The sequence below is a fragment of the Mya arenaria genome, chromosome 3 (assembly GCF_026914265.1).
Source record: "Mya arenaria isolate MELC-2E11 chromosome 3, ASM2691426v1".
Taxonomy (NCBI): domain Eukaryota; kingdom Metazoa; phylum Mollusca; class Bivalvia; order Myida; family Myidae; genus Mya; species Mya arenaria.
In genome coordinates, this window is record NC_069124.1 from 86,483,032 (window position 1) to 86,503,410 (window position 20,379).

Genomic DNA, 20,379 nt, shown 5'->3' on the forward strand with positions numbered 1-20,379 from the left:
TGCATGATTCGGGTAGACGGACTCTATGCATGATAAAAGTAAACGGACTTCAATAATGATACAGGTGGATGGACCCTATGCATGATACAGGTGGACTGACTCTTTGCATGATACAGGTGGAGGAAGCTATGCATGATACAGGTGGACGGACTCGATGCATGATACAGGTGGATGGAACCCTATGCATGATACAGGTGGACGGACTCGATGCATGATTAAGGTGGACGAACCTATGCATGATACAGGTGGATGGAACCCTATGCATGATACAGGTGGACGGACTCGATGCATGATTAAGGTGGACGAACCTATGCATGATACAGGTGGATGGAACCCTATGCATGATATAGAAGGACAGACTCGATGCATGATTAAGGTGGACGAACCTATGCATGATACAGGTGGACGGACCCTATACATGATACAGGTGGACGGACCCCATTCATGATGCAGTTCAACAGACTCCTCTGGACAAGTAGATTCACCAACATGACCTGATTGATCTGAACATTTGAAGGTCAAAGTGACCAGATTGTGTGAGTCACATCTTGCCAAAGAATATCCACTATGAGCACATGTCCATGACCTCTTAAAAAGGTTCTAATTGCTACCAAGGAAACGGCGTTGGACATGTTTTATATTAACCTACAAGTGCCTTCAAAATCGAGCTTAAACAAATTGTTAAAAACTTAATACACGTACCATACAAAACTGATGGTGTAATACTATAAAGAAAGTAACAGATCATGGCAAGGGAAAACATTTATTATTTGCAGTTAAAGTGATACAAGCGTGAGGCTAGAGCTATGATACTCATGAATATACGTTCCTGACTGTTTATTTACACATTCCTGACAGCCTTAAAACACATGAATATACATTACAGTTTTACTGTCCACAAACACATGCATATACATTTCTGACTGTTGACAAACATATGAATACATGTTTCTGACCTGACTGTCCACAAACACATGCATATACATTTCTGACTGTTGACAAACATATGAATACATGTTTCTGACCTGACTGTCCACAAACACATGCATATACATTTCTGACTGTTGACAAACATATGAATACATGTTTCTGACCTGACTGTCCACAAACACATGAATATTCATTTCTGACTGTCAAAAAACACATGAATACATGTTTCTGTATACAAACAAAACAACGGCTAATATTGCACAGAAGGGATATAAATGAAGCAGGTGAAAAATATTGATCAAATTTCAGTCCATATCAAATATGCAAAACTGAATGGTATAAAGCAATAGAAGGGACATCGTTTAATATTTTCTTGAAGTAAACTGCTTGAAACTCAAACAAGAATGTCGCAAAACAAAACATAATGTCAAAACTATACTCAGTCAAAAATTAAATCCTTTACAATGATCTGCTTCTTTGGTGTGAAAGATTAGAGATTTTAATAAAACTGAATTGAGAAATAAACTCTTCATCAGCCAATAATAAAAACGTGATAGGCTGTAAAGTGGAACCAAATGAACAAGGTGTGTTAAGGACAGATGGTGGCAGGTCTCCAGCGAGGATTCAAATTTATTAACAGTGTAAACACATTTGCAATATTCTATAAATAAAATCAACTGCCCTCCAAAAATCTACAGATCAATAAGAAGTTAATGAAGATATAAACAACATGTTATAGTACTTTTAGACATCAATATCGTAGCTTATGTCTTAACTACCATTCAAACCATATAAAAGGAGTTAAATCAAATTTTAAATTGTTTCTTTTTTGTAGCTCAAGGGCTTATAGTTAAACCAATGGTATATTATTTTGGAGAACATCATACATATTTTTACATATATTTTAAAATACACATTACATCATAATAACTATGGCAAATTCAATAATATTATTACAAATTTATACACTTGAAACAGTTGTTAAAGTGATTTAATTCTTTCATAACTTTCATAACACACATATAAATGCACGCACCTACACACCCACCCATACGCACAACTTATACATAACAAGCATACAGCATTCCAAAATAAAACAGTAATAAAAAATTATCAACTATTGATGGACAGAACATATTTTTAAACAGGTGTTTCATACAACCAAATCTGTATTAATTGCAAGAGGACACACTGCCTTGCTATCTTCACTCAATAGTGTGCAATGCCAAGTGAACCACAGATACACATCAATGCCAGGTCACTCGGTGAAATAACCAGTGAACCACGGATACATATCAAGCCAGGTCACTCGGTGCAATAACCAGTGAAACACAGATACACATTAATGCCTGGTTACTCGGTGCAATAACAAGTGAAACACAGATACCCATCAATGCCAGGTCACTCGGTGAAATAACCAGTGAACCACAGATACATATCAAGCCAGGTCACTCGGTGCAATAACCAGTGAAACACAGATACACATTAATGCCAGGTCACTCGGTGCAATGACAAGTGAACCACAGATACATGCAAGGTAACACGGTGCAATAACCAGTGAACCATAGATACACATCAAGCCTGGTTACTCGGTGCAATAACAAGTGAAACACAGATACGCATCAATGCCAGGTCACTCGGTGAAATAACCAGTGAACCACAGATACATGTACATGCCAGGTCACTGGGTGCAAAGACAAGTGAACCACAGATACACATCAATGCCGGGTCACTTGGTGCAATGACAAGTGAACCACAGATACACATCAAGCCAGGTTACTCGGTGCAATAACAAGTGAACCACAGATACATATCAAGCCAGGTTACTCGGTGCAATAACAAGTGAACCATAGATACACATCAATGCCAGGTCACTTGGTGCAATGACAAGTGAACCACAGATACACATCAAGTCTGGTTACTCGGTGCAATAACAAGTGAACCACAGATACATATCAAGCCAGGTTACTCGGTGCAATAACAAGTGAACCACAGATACATATCAAGCCAGGTTACTCGGTGCAATAACAAATGAACCACAGATACATATCAAGCCAGGTTACTCTGTGCAATAACAAGTGAACCATAGATACACATCAATGCCAGGTCACTTGGTGCAAAGATAAGTGAACCACAGATACACATCAATGCAAGTTCACTCGGTGCAATAACAAGTGAACCACAGATACACATCAATGCCAGGTCACTCAGTGCAATAACCAGTGAACCACAGATACATAGCAATGCCAGGTCACTCGGTGCAATAACAAATGAACCACAGATACATAACATGCCAGGTCACTCTGTCACCGAGATATTAGATGCTATGACGTCATGTAAACCTTATTCTGGAATTAATTCTTAATCAATCCCAAAGTATGGCTTAAATCTGCCACACATTGTCAGCTAAATGTATAGCGATCCACACAAAGCTCTGCCTTGACCCAGATCTGGACAATATACCTTGAGAAGGGAGGCTCCTAATGGCATTATGATAATTCTCTCACTGTTTTTATACAGGACAATTATATATGATACACAGACAAGTTACCCATGACTATGTATTAAAAAGAAATGATAAATAGGGGAGGGTATTGTTGGTAAAAACATTGATGATATTATGTGTATCACAATAAGTATCACCTATTAATATCTATATTATCATTTCTGCTCCTCATCACAACATTTCAATTAATTAATAATAAAACACATACCTCTCAATTACATAAGACTATAACAGGGTCATTGGAACAATGATGTACATGTGTATGTTAATCCCGTTGAAAAACAAGGCTGACTTTTTTTCAACAATACCATAAAACATGAACAATGTCACATTTCAAAACCAAGCTAATTACATAAATGTACACACAGCACCAGGGCATACCATAGTCAAGTGGAAAAGTGTTGCAGCTTGAGGTTTGTCAGTTGTAGGTCTAACAGGTGAGTTTTAGTTGATTTTTTTTGGACCAAAATCAATTGTTCTTCCTTTCAGTCATTTTGGAAATAGTTTATTATGGATAAACATATGGCGCTATGTGGTACTACCATTTATGAATACACCATCATCAGGGCAGGAAGAGAAAATGACAGATGATATCATTATTATTTGAAATTTTATTACATGTATATCAATTATCAAACTAATTGATCATACCTGGTCAGGTGATATTTACCATCAACATTGCTAGAATTTAGAACTATACCGAGATTCATTTTTCTGTCTCAATTCAGACTGAGGTCACAATTATTCCATGTTAACCCACTGTTTTGGGTAGCTACTTTTTATCTCTAGTTTCAGTGTTTTATCCAGATCTCAAATGACTTAAAGAAATCCTGAACTGTCCAGATTAATCTATTTTAATGGGGAATCCATCAACAAGGTTATGATTTCAATCCAAGTAGACTTTTCAATGCTACTTTAAATAAGGCCTACCCAGGAATATCATATTGATTTATAACACATTAAAGCTGTTAGCTTTGTCACAATAAAGCTAAACAACAAACAGTACTTTTCACCACCTTGTTTACAAGGGTTAATTGATTGGCAATGATGAATGCAGTTTCTAGATAGACAAAAGTTATAAATACATTTAACAAATTAAAATGGATTAACCTTTATGGGCAACATGTAATAAATTTACTTTGGTTGTTTAAGACCTGGTGACTGAACTCGTCCTACAACATCTCCCACGTGCCTAGGGTAAGCCCAGGTCATATTAGTTCAAGACAATAAACATGTAATGATCAACAACCCACAGTTTTAAGGGTTGCAACAACCCCAACAAGTGATCACAAGGGCATACAACATGGCAGCAACTGAATAACAAAACAATTGTGAAAACATACAAACAGATTTTGATGTACAAAATTGCTCCTTCAGAGGAGTCATAAAAACTAAATTATATATTTTTTTAATACACAATTAAAATAACAGGTACATCTATATGCTATGCATATATAAGGTCTTTGTTACATACAGTGTGTACAGATACTATTCCATATAATTAGTAGAGGCAAATAAACACAAACAGAAAATAAACAGTTTGTGTCATCTGTGTATTGAAGAGAACACAAGATGGCTCTGAGGACTGACTGTAGGAATGACGTACACATGGCAAGCTTTATACACCACACCTGCTTGTGATAACTTATAGCTGTATGAAGATTTGCCAATAAATGCGGATTTTCAAAACAATCCATATTAAACATAGTGGCAGATTAAAGTGAGTTAAGATGATGCCTCTATGTTGTGAGTAATGATTGATATTTCTAGTTATTGAGACAGTGGGACTACCTGACTGTAGTGGTGATGGCTCCCTACACATTGCCGACTATGTGTTTCATCAAGCTTAAACATTTCACAGATGTGTTTGGTTACCCTTTTTTCTTCAAACAGGGTTCAAGCACACAGAAGTACAGAAGCATAAATCCATAAACAATATAAGTAATAGTAATAAATCATTTTATGTCCAGAGATACTTGTACATTTATAACACAATAATGCCAGTTACAACCTGAAAATATCACAATGAGGATGAACATTGTGTGAAATAATCATTTTGTTATTCAAAACCCGAAACAATTTGCATAGGCTAAACAAATCATTTAATTAGGCTAAATAAATTATTTTATAAACATCCTATTACATAAGCATTCTGCAAACATTTCTTAAAGTCTTAAAACCTTTTGTTTTGGTTTTGAACTTTATATTGATCTTATCAGGATAGGCTACCAAATGCTGCTACAATAATGCTATTTTCTGATTTGGTATCATATACAACATTGAAAGGCAGTTGAGATCCTATCTACCTCATGTACTACATATATTATCTCTCTGCTACCAGTATATCCTTCCCACTGATGGCTTCGCTGTCGGTCTTGTCTCCATCCATCCCACTGGCACTCCCTTCACCTTCCCCAATGGGCAGTTGTGTCCCACTACTATCATCTCCTTTTGGGGGTTCCGTACCACTGCTACTCCTTGCCCCTGTGAGACCCCCACTATCCCCCGCCCCTGAGCTCCCTGACTTCGCTTCTTCTGGGAAAAGCTGTGGTTGGTACTTCTCCAGAGCCCACTGTACGGCCCACACGGCCAGTGCGCGCATGTAGCCGAGGGAGCGGAAGTGTTTGCTAGTCATGTAGGCCTCTGGGGACTGGAACATGAGACCCAGCCACTCCCAACACACGTTGTAGTTGCCCCACAGAGTCTGGAACGCTTCCTCCAACATGTCCTAAGCAATGGAACAATCGGGTTACGAAAAGCTAGACAGTCTCGCTGGAAATTTGCAATAATGTCACTGGGACAATGGGAATAAACAGAGCATTATAAATGGATGCTAATGATTGTCTGTTATTCTTGTTCATTAATTTTTGTCAAAAAGGATAACTCAACAATTATTAAACCAGAGGTATGGGCCTTATTACACATGTGGATATTATAGCTTGCAACATGTGTACATAGTTAAATGTGAAAATCTTGAACAGTTTTTGAGTTATGGCCAAGGCTCTTAAAAAAATTACAACAACAACAGAAGAGGTAAAATTTGTTCAAAACAATATTCTCTAAATTTACAACAAAAATTATATAACTACAAATTACTTTTGAAAATGTATGTTGTGTACATCCAAAAAGGTTTCTATAAATAGTATTATTGCCCACAAACCATCATAACCTGTCCCTCACCTCTTGTACCATCTGAGCAGCCAGTGACGACGTGACCCCTGTCCAGAACTCCTCTGACTGACAGCTTGTGATGTCCTTCTTGCCGTCTGGACGTGTTCCGTTTATGGCCCCCATGTTTCCATCCGCAAACCCCATCACATTGTTCTTGTAAACTGTCTCCAGTGCGGACTTCACGTGATCAGGAGGAAACACCTATAAAGGATAGAAAAACACAAACAGATTAACACAACTCTTTAGAATATTGGAAAGTCAAGGGTAAACAAGTTTCAATAATTTCCTTCAAGAAGTTTATGAGTTCTGCTCCTGATCTTATTTGGTTAAATAACAAGAAATAATAATAATAAGCAGAAGAATGAAGATAAGTGTATGTCTCCCTTTCATTCAAAGGGGACGTATAATAATTTATCAAGTATATAGTGAGTTTCTTTTTTTTCAAAAAAGACCACTAAAAACAGCAAGGAGCAAAATCTTTTCTATAAAATGTATTTTGTCAAATTCACGTGAAAGACCTATGTCCAATTTGAGACTTTCCTACTCACTGTTTTGTCTGATATACCGGCGGCCCGCATGTACCAGTTGCCCGCCAACTGGTCGGCCATCACACTGTCATGGTAACCATGGCTGCTGCAGTCATAGTTGTAGTACTTTCCTACAATATTCACATACATGTACACTGCAAGTCTAGCTTCTCACTATTAATGTGAACACCATAAGAAAGAACTGATAAATACATTGCAAAATACAAATGCTGCTTTGTTAGACCAATAATTTAAAATGGGCCAGATTTCAATTTTTTACCAATAATCAATCCCAGAACTTCAGAAATGTGGTTAAAACCACATTCACATGGGTGAAAGATGAAATTTTTGAAAAACATGAAAAAAATTGTTGGGGGCCAGGGGGCAGCAGGTCCCGGTGGGTTCCAGGGCAAAGCCCTGGCTAGGGGTTTCAGGAGGCTGGAGCCCTCAAAATGCCACAATAGGCATATTCAAATTTCAAGTATATTGTGTGTACCATTCAACTTCAAGCAACCCCTCCAAAAAAAGGTTTTTTAAGATATTTTCTCCATCTTTCACCATTTTTGTCAACTTTAGTTTTAGACAATCATTCCCACCTCCACTTGTTTTCAGATTCCTTTTTCTTAGTCCTTCATGCTATAGCCCACAGGCTAAAACTTCATTATCACAACTTTTTTGTGTTTGATTTCAAGAAGTGTCAAAATAGTGTCAGACAATTTTCAGAACGTTTCTAAAGTAATAAAAGACACACTTTTTCATTGGTTGACCGAATCGATCATGCCTATCAAAAGTAGCATTTCAGAAAAACGATGATGATGTATACAGTTCATAACTTTACGATTGCTATTCAGGGTATCCGAGCAAATAAAGTCAGTTTGGCTTGAATCTTATGAAAAGATCAGCAATCTCCGGAAAAAAAAAAAACGAACATATATGTATGCTGAATTGAGCACCGGCAAGTCAGGAAATTTCTCGCTAAAAATAGATTGTGTGATCAACTTTTTGTAGACCTTCAAAAAATTATTAACCTAAATTTGTACAGATTCTCAAGGTTTTGGAAAAACGACCCAAGACCAGGAAAAACCGGAAATTCCAGCATATGCTGGAACACTTTCACCCATGCATTCAGTTATCCAAAACATCAAGGTAAATTTAAGAAATTATTTATATCAAAACTGACAGCAAATTACAAACAGGAGCTGTCACAGAGTTCCAAAGCCAAATAACAAAGGGCCATCATTTGAATAACATGCAAAATAATTAAGATGGTTTTGATAGTTTGGAGCCCTTGTTTAAAGTTTCAATGCCATACATCAAGTAGTTGCTGAGATATTGAATTATTCCTGCTAATATGCAAAACCTTAACCAGAATAAACCAGTCAAATAATAAGGGGCCATAATTTGCATTACATGCAAGATGGAGTTTTCTAACTCGATTAATTTAGTAGGTTGGATGGTTGGGAATCATTGCAGAAAGTTTCAATGCAATACATCAAGAAGTTGCTAAGGTTTTGACTTATGTGTACTTTCATGCAAAACCTTTACCAATAGTTTGAAGTCAAATAATAAAGGCCCATAACTGCATTATATGCAAGACAGAGTTATGTCACTTGCTTGAATAAGTAGGTTGATTGGTTTAAAACACTTGTCTTATATTCCAATGCAACATATAGCTTTTGCTTAGAAATTGACTTAAATGTGCTTAAATGAAAAACCTTAACCCAGATGTGAGGCAGATGCCCATACCAGGGTATGTAGTAAAGCTCTCCTCATTATGGGAATTGTCCAGCTAATAAATGAATAAGAGTATAATTCAATGGCATGAGGTGCCCTCCTCACCATTCCAAAGTTTGATCTCGTACGACTCCTTGGCCTTGTTGAGAGTTTCTGTATACTTCTCTACGTCCTCTGTGTGGCCCAGGATACGCCCCGCCTGCACAAACATGCGCAGGGCACACACCCACATGCCTCCACAGTATGCACTGAAACATGAATGCAAAACAGCAATGAAACATACGTATAATTACTGAAACATGACCACATTTTCAAACAACAAGGAAATTCATTGAATTGATCCCTGCCAGATGAGGCAAAGTAGATGGCATTGAAATCACGTGTTGGTGAAATATTCCAACTGTAAAAGTCAAAATGGCTGAAGAATGATGGACTCTTATGAACATTGGGCGCGATAAAGAGTTCGTTTGCAACTGTTTGAAATAAAAGAATATTGTATATAGTATAGCATTTTGATTTAACGTAGGTTTTTGATATCACACAACACAGTTTCAAAGTAATGAACTATTCTATAAAGGCAAACATTCTGTTTAAGATCAGAACAGAAATATTGCAAAAATATAAGTTTAACTGGGAAGATTTGGGAAAATAGAAGTGTGTGTGTGTAAGCTTATTTATACTCGCATTCGGGCCTAAGATATCGGGGGATAAAATTGATAGTCATTTTAGGTTTTCTGGAGCATAGTGCTCAGACAGAATGCATCCCTGGTTAGAGCTAATGTGCACCAGTGTATAGCACTGTCACACAGAACTCCCATTTAACTATATTTTCCCCAATATTTCTCTAAGATTTGACCTTATGACCTCGTTTTTGACCCCATGCGACCCCAAGATTTTATCAAGGGGAACATTCTTACCACAGTTTGAACAAAGTCTGACCATTCAATACCAATAGTCGGTGCCAACCATTATTTGTCAAAGATTTGACCTAATGACCAAGTTTCTGACCTCATGTGAACCAGTTCGAACTACCGGTAGTCAATGATTTTATCAAGGAAAATATTAAGAGAACATCTCATTGGCCAGGTATGTTACCTATTTTTTTTTAGATTTTTTCTAAGATTTGACATAGTGACACAGATTTTGACCCCATATGACCCACTTTTGACATTTGTTGAGTATTTATCAAGAGTAACATTCTGACCAATCATTTCCATGATGTGGCTCCAGACAAAAACACTTAAGATTTTACCTAGTGACCTGATTTTTTTTATCATAGATGACCCAGTTTTGAATTTTTCCAAGAGTTCATCAAGCAGAAACATTCTAATTAATTAATACTGAATAAAAAATATAGCATTCTTTGTAAATGTAATAATGAAACAAAAAGATAAGGAAAAATGACTGTCATTAGGAAGTCACAACTCTAAAGAATTTATGTTTTGTATTGTATATGTTGTATCATAGGCTGGAGGCCTTCCTTTACAAATAAAATTTGACTTGACTTAACCTCTTGTGTGTTCCAAAGATTTTTCTAGGACTTGACCTTGTGACTTAGTGTTGAGCTCCCCCCCCCATGTGACCCACTTTTAAATGCAATGCCCCTTATCAAAGGGAACATTCTGTCTTAATTTGAACATAATCTAACCAATCCCTACCAAGAGAAAGTACCAGACAAAAAAATGTAAGATTTGACCAAGTCACTTAACTTTTGGTCACATGTGACCCACTTAAACATTTGCCCTCATCAAGTGAAATATTCTGATTAAGTTTCATGAATATTGGACCAAATATATTGTTTTTAGTGAGTTCCATTTTTCTAGTGACATAGTTTTTGACACTATGTGACACACTTTTACAGGAGTAATTTCATTATCATTTAGTTTGAACATCACTCTACCAAGATGTGGCAAAGACAGTGTGTTGTACAGACAGGAGAAAGGAGGGACAGACAATGCCAAAACAATATATTCCTCCTGAAACCTTCAATTTGGCGGGGGATTATAAGAGCAGAAAGAAACATCATCTTGTTTGTAAAAAGAGGTCATTCTAAAACTTATGTTCAATTTTGTTGTACTTAAATATTCCTATATCCATTCATCCTTAGTTTAAGCTTAGTTTCATGAGAATTGCAACATAATAATGCCCTTCTAACCTTGCTCCCTCAACAATCCAGGCATCAAATGTCTGGTCAGCAAAACCACCATTCTCTATGAGGCCATCATTGTCCTTATCCCAAAGTAGACTACGTTCAACCAATGTCTGTAAAACACAAACTACCATCACACACAAGGAGTAAAATAACATTTACAATATTGAATACTTTAAAAAAAAAAATATGTTAAAGCAAAACTTGGGATTTATAGTGTGGTAATAAGGCAATTTTTCACTTTGTTTGACATATTTATTGGTAAAATGTTTCAGTTCTGAATTGTTCCTGCTTTAAACCAATCCACTGGCTCAATTTCAACTGCTTTGCCTTTGTATTAGTTTTATCTGCATCTAAATTTTTTAAATGAATAAATTTGCTCTGCAATGGTGAAGCAGCGTACCTTCATGACAGGGTACATGGACTTGAGGTAGGCCTCGTCACTGGTGGCGTGGTAATCCCGGTACACCTGCAGGATGAACTTGAGGTTAAGATCCTTCCAGTCGGCTGTTGGGTGGATGTTGTAAGAATTTACTCGCACCCATGGCTCATCCTCTACATGCAGGAAAAACATGATACAAAATCTGTTAGGATTTGAATACAAAGCATGGAAACAAAATAGCTCAGGTGAAGCTCGACCTTTGGAATTAGACCTTTACCTAAACTGTTCGCATTATCAGAAACATTTGTTACCATTAAAACTTTTATATTGAAAACAGTATAACAATATACAAGCACTAAGTATTGCTAGCAATGCACAGGTCCACTACATCTTTTGCTACCCATTGCCCACTAAACATATACCAAGTATCTTGTCTGAGGAAATCAATCAATTGATATCATGCCTAATTCCCTACTGCCCTTTATCAACCTTTTGCATCTGTTAAATTGGGGTATTTTCACTTCTTGGGGCCACAGCAACTACATTCTTAGTCTGACAAAAAAATATAATGGTGTATAATCTCCTTTTTGCACCCTAACCAAATATCAAGTTAATCTGATACATTGCTAACACATACCATTCCAACTGACCAGCAATATTCCTACTATAGTTCTACAGACTTGCCATTATGGAAGACTACATGTACATTTAACTGCAATGCTTGTACCTGGATCTCCCATGTCGTGAGGGACAGTGAAGCGGACTTTCCGCAGCCCGGTGTGACCGCCCATACAGTACTTGAACACCTCCGGATTCTCATGCACCACTGCCTTGGCTGGAAATATCACAACAATCTGATCACTATACTTTATATTACCATATACTATAGGGTTTTAACTATATTAAACTATATTAAAATATTTTTTCAGAGAACATTCTTATTTTATAGAATAAACATAAAATATATACAAAGACCTGTAACAAAAACATTTTAACAAATGGGCTTATCAGTAAATATTTTACAAAATTGGGTTAGGCAAAGTTGCTTTAATGTTATACAGTAATAAAGGGTTATAATAGGGTGCTGCACCCTGTCCTGTTTTGGTAACCCTCTCCCGCTCTCATGTGGACCAGCATGGAAACAATTCTGCCTTCAATTAAATGTTTCAGATGATCAAATACTTCTTCTGATTTGATTCAAACTTAGACTATAATTGTAAATACATACAAATTAAATATATATAGTAGATGAAACCTAAACCTTCTTCAATTAAACACAATGCTCGTTTCTCCCTTAACACCCTGTTTTTTTTGCAAGACCCAGCACTTTTAAAACCTGCCTTAAACACTACCCTGTGTTTCATGAGTGGAGATACAAAATGCAAATATTTACCAATAGGTACAAGTGGATAAATTATCAAACAGGCAATATCTTGTTGTATGTTACCAAATTTGTATACACATAGTTATAATGTCAAAATTTACAATCACTGGCATTTAAGGCATAACATTTTTTTATGACCAACAGGAAATGGCTGATTTTGATATAAGTATAGATTTGGCATACAGGTAAGGCTTAGTTATATCTTTGCTTTATCAGGTCATGTTTCATGCACTTTTCTATTTATAATATTTGTGTCCAGCATTCTAGTTCAAAAGAAGATTATATATGACATGACCTGCTGAATCTGCTTACCCAGATCATACTGTAGAGAGAGCTGAAGTTTAGGCCACAACATTATCAAGGCAAACGATGCGTAGAAGTGAACATCATAAGTGTTGTACATCCGGTACTCGTGACCTGGAAGGTTTAGCACAATCACATGTAATAACACACATTCAATTTTCATAACCAAATTTTTTTATAAGATACAAGTAATATCAGCAATTCTTTATATGCTTGTCCTCCTCATCCTACAAACCATGACTTTAATGTAATGGTCATCAATTTGATTAAAAGTCAAATAGAGCACTATTTAGTAGGTAAAGAACCCAAACAAACTATTTACTTCTTTATTCCTTACCTTCTAGATAAGCAAATTTCCCATATTCATCAACGACATTTTCTTCATCGAGTTCTTCATCATCTTCAGGCAGCTCTAGCGGATGGAGCCAGACTGTGCCGCCATCACTGACGTAGTACAGCTCGTTAAACAGCAAAGCCTTGTACCACGCAGGTATTTTTCTGTAGCAAACATTAAAAGTCATTTATATTGAGACTCAAGCTTGCAGTTATTGTACAAGTTCACCAATTCAAAACAATATTGAAACCATTGACATTTTGTTATAAACGAAACTCTATAAATTTTCTCCTGTATTGTTATACACTTCCAAGAAAATTATAAAATAATATACTTTATACTTTGTCATAAATGATAATAAACAAACAAAGTAAAAAATGGATTTTAATGAAGATGGGGAATAAGAATATATGAGGCTGCCAAGTAGAGCACCCTTAGAGAAGCCGTGTATGGAGTTGATGGCATGAGTCTTGTCTGCTAACTTGAAGTTGAGGTTGGGAGCCAAGGTTAGTCTGTTTACCAAAAGTTAAGGTTGGAGTCTAGTCATGTCTGCTAACCTGGAATTTAGGCTTTGAGACTTGGCATGTTTGCGTACCTAGGGTTAAGGATGAGAGTCTAGTCATGTCTGTTTAAGTGGAGTTGATGCTTCCAGCTTAAGCGTGTCTGCTTAACAGGAGTTGTGGGTTTGGGTGTAGTCATTCCTGCTTACTTATGGTTAAGGTTCTGTGTCAAGGCATGGCTGCTTACCAGGAGTTGTGGGTTTGGGTGTAGTCTTGCTTATTTTTCTAGAGTTGAGGGAGGGAGCAAAAGGTGTGCATGCCTACCTGGTGTCAAGGAGACTAGGCATGTTTACTCACATGTACCTTGAGTCAAGGTTGGGAGACCAGGCATGTTTTTATACCTGGAGTTAAGGGTAGGACCCTGCCAAGCCTCTATCTGCTGCTCCCAGGATAGGTAATGCTGCAGGCAGTAGGCAGCCATCTTGGGTGATGCATCTCCAGATTTCCCAAACCATTTAGCATAGCGCCTGTAACACAACATTGAATTTTTACGCACAGAAATGTAATCTTCTCAGTAAGTTAAAATTGTAGGATTATAATAACCTTTTGAAACACATGGTGTTGTCATGATCATGATAAATCTACTGAAGCATACATTCGGTATGTTTACCTAGAATATTGCACTTCCTTGGCCCTGAAGTGGATGACAGGCATGTCCCAGGTGAGACCAAACTCTAGCGTTTGTGTGGTTCCCGGGGTGGCTGTACAGAGGAGGGACACGGCTGCTGCGACATCCTTACCCTTCTTTGTCTTCTCACTGCTGCCTGTAGCACAAATATAAATATTAAAACTAACAGGCTAGCTTATGCTGACTTACTTTAAAATGCATTAGCATTATTTACGGGAAACACAATAATACACACGCAATGATTAATCAAGGATCAGATATCAAGTACAGCTCCCCATTCGTACCTTGTTTAGATTTGAGTGTGCCATTGTTGAGCAGTTCTGTCCACACCTCAGCCCCATTCCCCTGGGGGTCAAAGTTAAGGCAGTGGCTCACAGAAACTCCCGACTGTAGACAACAATGTTAGATAATGAGTCAATCATTTTAAGCAGTTATCAATTTTCTTGAATAGATTCAAAACAAGCTTTATTATAGAAATGTCAGTCAATATAACTTGTTGGGTCATGGAAATGAGAAAATTGTTTCTTTTCTAGTACAAGTTTGTGAAAAGACCAATATGTATTGACAAAACAACAGTTGTAGAACACAGAGCTAACAATAAAGTACACAAATGTACATTACATAGTACATACAGTTTCTTTTGCAGATACTGCATATGTACAGGGCATATCCTGCATGCGTTGATGAATCATAACACCAGTGACTGGGTCAACACCATCCTCTGTGTGTTGGAAACTCTCCGTCCAACACCCGCCATGGAAGTCCTTCTTTCCACCTGTACCATTCTGCAATGAGCACATACACATACAGACAAGCAAAATATCACATATAAACAGACAGGCAAAATATCACATACAAACAGACACAAAACTATCACATACAAACAGACAAAAAAGCTACATACGTACAAACAGACAAGAAAACTATAACATACAAACAGACAAAAAACTATCACATACAAACAGACACGCAAACTATAACATACAAACAGACAAGAAAACTATTACATACAAACAGAGACGCAAACTATAACATACAAACAGACACGCAAACTATAACATACAAACAGACAAGCAAACTATTACATACAAACAGACACGCAAACTATAACAAACAAACAGACACGCAAACTATAACATACAAACAGAGTGAGACACGCAAACTATCACATACAAACAGACAAGCAAACTATTACATACAAACAGACACGCAAACTATAACATACAAACAGACAAGCAAACTATTACATACAAGCAGACACGCAAACTATAACATACAAACAGACAAGCAAACTATAACATACAAACAGACAAGAAAACTATTACATACAAACAGACACGCAAACTATAACATACTAACAGACACGCAAACTATAACATACAAACAGACACGCAAACTATAACATACAAACAGACACGCAAACTATCACATACAAACAGACAAGCAAACTATAACATACAAACAGACACGCAAACTATCCCGACAAACAGACAAGAAAACTATCACATACAAACAGACAAGAAAACTATTTAATACAAACAGACAAGAATACTATCAAATACAAACAGACAAGAAAACTATCAAATACAAACAGACAAGAAAACTATTTAATACAAACAGACAAGAATACTATCACATACAAATAGATAAAAAAATATCACATACAAACAGACAAAAAAATATCACATACAAACAGACACGTAAACTATAACATACAAACAGACACGCAAACTATCAGATACAAACAGGCAAGCAAACTATAACATACAAACAGACACGCAAACTATCACATACAAACAGACACGTAAACTATAACATACAAACAGACATGCAAACTATAACATACAAACAGACAAGCAAACTATAACATACAAACAGACACACAAACTATCACATACAAACAGACACGCAAACTATAACATACAAACAGACAAGAAAACTATTACATACAAACAGAGACGCAAACTATAACATACAAACAGACACGCAAACTATAACATACAAACAGACAAGCAAACTATTACATACAAACAGACACGCAAACTATAACATACAAACAGACACGCAAACTATAACATACAAACAGAGTGAGACACGCAAACTATCACATACAAACAGACAAGCAAACTATTACATACAAACAGACACACAAACTATAACATACAAACAGACAAGCAAACTATTACATACAAACAGACACGCAAACTATAACATACAAACAGACAAGCAAACTATAACATACAAACAGACAAGCAAACTATTACATACAAACAGACACGCAAACTATAACATACAAACAGACACGCAAACTATAACATACAAACAGACACGCAAACTATAACATACAAACAGACACGCAAACTATCACATACAAACAGACAAGCAAACTATAACATACAAACAGACACGCAAACTATAACATACAAACAGACAAGCAAACTATAACATACAAACAGACACACAAACTATCACATACAAACAGACAAGCAAACTATAACATACAAACAGACAAGCAAACTATTACATACAAACAGACATGCAAACTATAACATACAAACAGACACGCAAACTATAACATACAAACAGACACGCAAACTATCACATACAAACAGACAAGCTAACTATAACATACAAACAGACAAGCAAACTATTACATACAAACAGACACGCAAACTATAACATACAAACAGACAAGCAAACTATAACATACAAACAGACAAGCAAACTATTACATACAAACACACACGCAAACTATAACATACTAACAGACACGCAAACTATAACATACAAACAGACACGCAAACTATAACATACAAACAGACACGCAAACTATCACATACAAACAGACAAGCAAACTATAACATACAAACAGACACGCAAACTATAACATACAAACAGACAAGCAAACTATAACATACAAACAGACACACAAACTATCACATACAAACAGACAAGCAAACTATAACATACAAACAGACAAGCAAACTATTACATACAAACAGACATGCAAACTATAACATACAAACAGGCAAGCAAACTATAACATACAAACAGTCACGCAAACTATCACATACTATCACATAAAACAGACACGCAAACTATAACATACAAACAGACACGCAAACTATAACATACAAACAGACACGCAAACTATCACATACAAACAGACAAGCTAACTATAACATACAAACAGACACGCAAACTATCACATACAAACAGACACGCAAACTATCACATACAAACAGACAAGCAAACTATAACATACAAACAGACACGCAAACTATAACATACAAACAGACAAGCAAACTATAACATACAAACAGACAAGAAAACTATCACATACAAACAGACAAGCAAACTATCACAAACAAACAGACAAGAAAACTATTTAATACAAACAGACAAGAATACTATCAAATACAAACAGACAAGAAAACTATGTAATACAAACAGACAAGAATACTATCAAATACAAACAGACAAGAAAACTATCAAATACAAACAGACAAGAAAACTATTTAATACAAACAGACAAGAATACTATCACATACAAACAGACAAAAAAATATCACATACAAACAGACACATAAAATATAACATACAAACAGACACGCAAACTATAACATACAAACAGACACGCAAACTATCACATACAAACAGACAAGCAAACTATAACATACAAACAGACACGCAAACTATAACATACAAACAGACAAGCAAACTATAACATACAAACAGACAAGAATACTATCAAATACAAACAGACAAGAAAACTATTTAATACAAACAGACAAGAAAACTATTTAATACAAACAGACAAGAATACTATCAAATACAAACAGTCACGCAAACTATCACATACTATCACAAACAAACAGACACGCAAACTATAACATACAAACAGACACGCAAACTATAACATACAAACAGACATGCAAACTATCACATACAAACAGACAAGCAAACTATAACATACAAACAGACACGCAAACTATAACATACAAACAGACAAGCAAACTATAACATACAAACAGACACACAAACTATCACATACAAACAGACACGCAAACTATAACATAAAAACAGACAAGCAAACTATTACATACAAACAGACATGCAAACTATAACATACAAACAGGCAAGCAAACTATAACATACAAACAGTCACGCAAACTATCACATGCTATCACAAACAAACAGACACGCAAACTATAACATACAAACAGACACGCAAACTATAACATACAAACAGACACGCAAACTATCACATACAAACAGACAAGCTAACTATAACATACAAACAGACACGCAAACTATCACATACAAACAGACACGCAAACTATCACATACAAACAGACAAGCAAACTATAACATACAAACAGACACGCAAACTATAACATACAAACAGACAAGCAAACTATAACATACAAACAGACAAGAAAACTATCACATACAAACAGACAAGAAAACTATCACAAACAAACAGACAAGAAAACTATTTAATACAAACAGACAAGAATACTATCAAATACAAACAGACAAGAAAACTATTTAAAACAAACAGACAAGAATACTATCAAATACAAACAGACAAGAAAACTATCAAATACAAACAGACAAGAAAACTATTTAATACAAACAGACAAGAATACTATCACATACAAATAGATAAAAAAATATCACATACAAACAGACAAAAAAATATCACATACAAACAGACACGTAAAATATAACATTCAAACAGACACGCAAACTATCAGATACAAACAGGCAAGCAAACTATAACATACAAACAGACACACAAACTATAACATACAAACAGACAAGAAAACTATTACATACAAACAGAGACGCAAACTATAACATACAAACAGAAACGCAAACTATAACATACAAACAGACAAGCAAACTATAACATACAAACAGACAAGAAAACTATTACATACAAACAGAGACGCAAACTATTACATACAAACAGACACGCAAACTATAACATACAAACAGACAAGAAAACTATCACATACAAACAGACAAGAAAACTATCACATACAAACAGACAAGAAAACTATCAAATACAAACAGACAAGAATACTATCAAATACAAACAGACAAGAAAACTATCAAATGCAAACAGACAAGAAAACTATTTACTACAAACAGACAAGAAAACTATCACATACAAATAGATAAAAAAATATCACATACAAACAGACAAAAAAATATCACATACAAACAGACAAGTAAACTATTTAATACAAACAGACAAGAATACTATCAAATACAAACAGACAAGAAAACTATCAAATACAAACAGACAAGAAAACTATTTAATACAAACAGACAAGAATACTATCACATACAAATAGATAAAAAAATATCACATACAAACAGACAAAAAAATATCACATACAAACAGACACGTAAACTATAACATACAAACAGACACGCAAACTATCAGATACAAACAGGCAAGCAAACTATAACATACAAACAGACACGCAAACTATCACATACAAACACACACAAAAACTATAACATACAAACAGACAAGAAAACTATTACATACAAACAGAGACGCAAACTATAACATACAAACAGACACGCAAACTATAACATACAAACAGGCAAGCAAACTATAACATACAAACAGACAAGATAACTATTACATACAAACAGACACGCAAACTATAACATACAAACAGACACGCAAACTATCACATACAAACAGACAAGAAAACTATCACATACAAACAGACAAGAAAACTATCAAA

At 35.7% G+C, this 20,379-nt stretch overlaps 1 protein-coding gene across 1 annotated transcript in view; it reads right to left on the reverse strand.

The window, feature by feature from the left end:
• Nucleotides 1–749: 749 nt before the first annotated feature.
• Nucleotides 750–20,379, reverse strand: part of LOC128229079 (non-lysosomal glucosylceramidase-like) — a 28,723-nt gene continuing 9,093 nt past the window's right edge. Inside the window, exons 6-18 of the mRNA XM_052940737.1 lie at nucleotides 15,241–15,393; nucleotides 14,893–14,995; nucleotides 14,591–14,744; nucleotides 14,322–14,447; nucleotides 13,424–13,584; nucleotides 13,096–13,200; nucleotides 12,127–12,234; nucleotides 11,421–11,572; nucleotides 11,024–11,130; nucleotides 8,974–9,116; nucleotides 7,156–7,265; nucleotides 6,617–6,808; nucleotides 750–6,164 (exon numbers count right to left, since the gene is read on the reverse strand). Of these exons, the coding sequence (XP_052796697.1) occupies nucleotides 5,760–6,164; nucleotides 6,617–6,808; nucleotides 7,156–7,265; nucleotides 8,974–9,116; nucleotides 11,024–11,130; nucleotides 11,421–11,572; nucleotides 12,127–12,234; nucleotides 13,096–13,200; nucleotides 13,424–13,584; nucleotides 14,322–14,447; nucleotides 14,591–14,744; nucleotides 14,893–14,995; nucleotides 15,241–15,393 (2,019 nt within the window). The 3' untranslated portion in view covers nucleotides 750–5,759. The remainder of the gene's footprint in view (nucleotides 6,165–6,616; nucleotides 6,809–7,155; nucleotides 7,266–8,973; nucleotides 9,117–11,023; nucleotides 11,131–11,420; nucleotides 11,573–12,126; nucleotides 12,235–13,095; nucleotides 13,201–13,423; nucleotides 13,585–14,321; nucleotides 14,448–14,590; nucleotides 14,745–14,892; nucleotides 14,996–15,240; nucleotides 15,394–20,379) is intronic.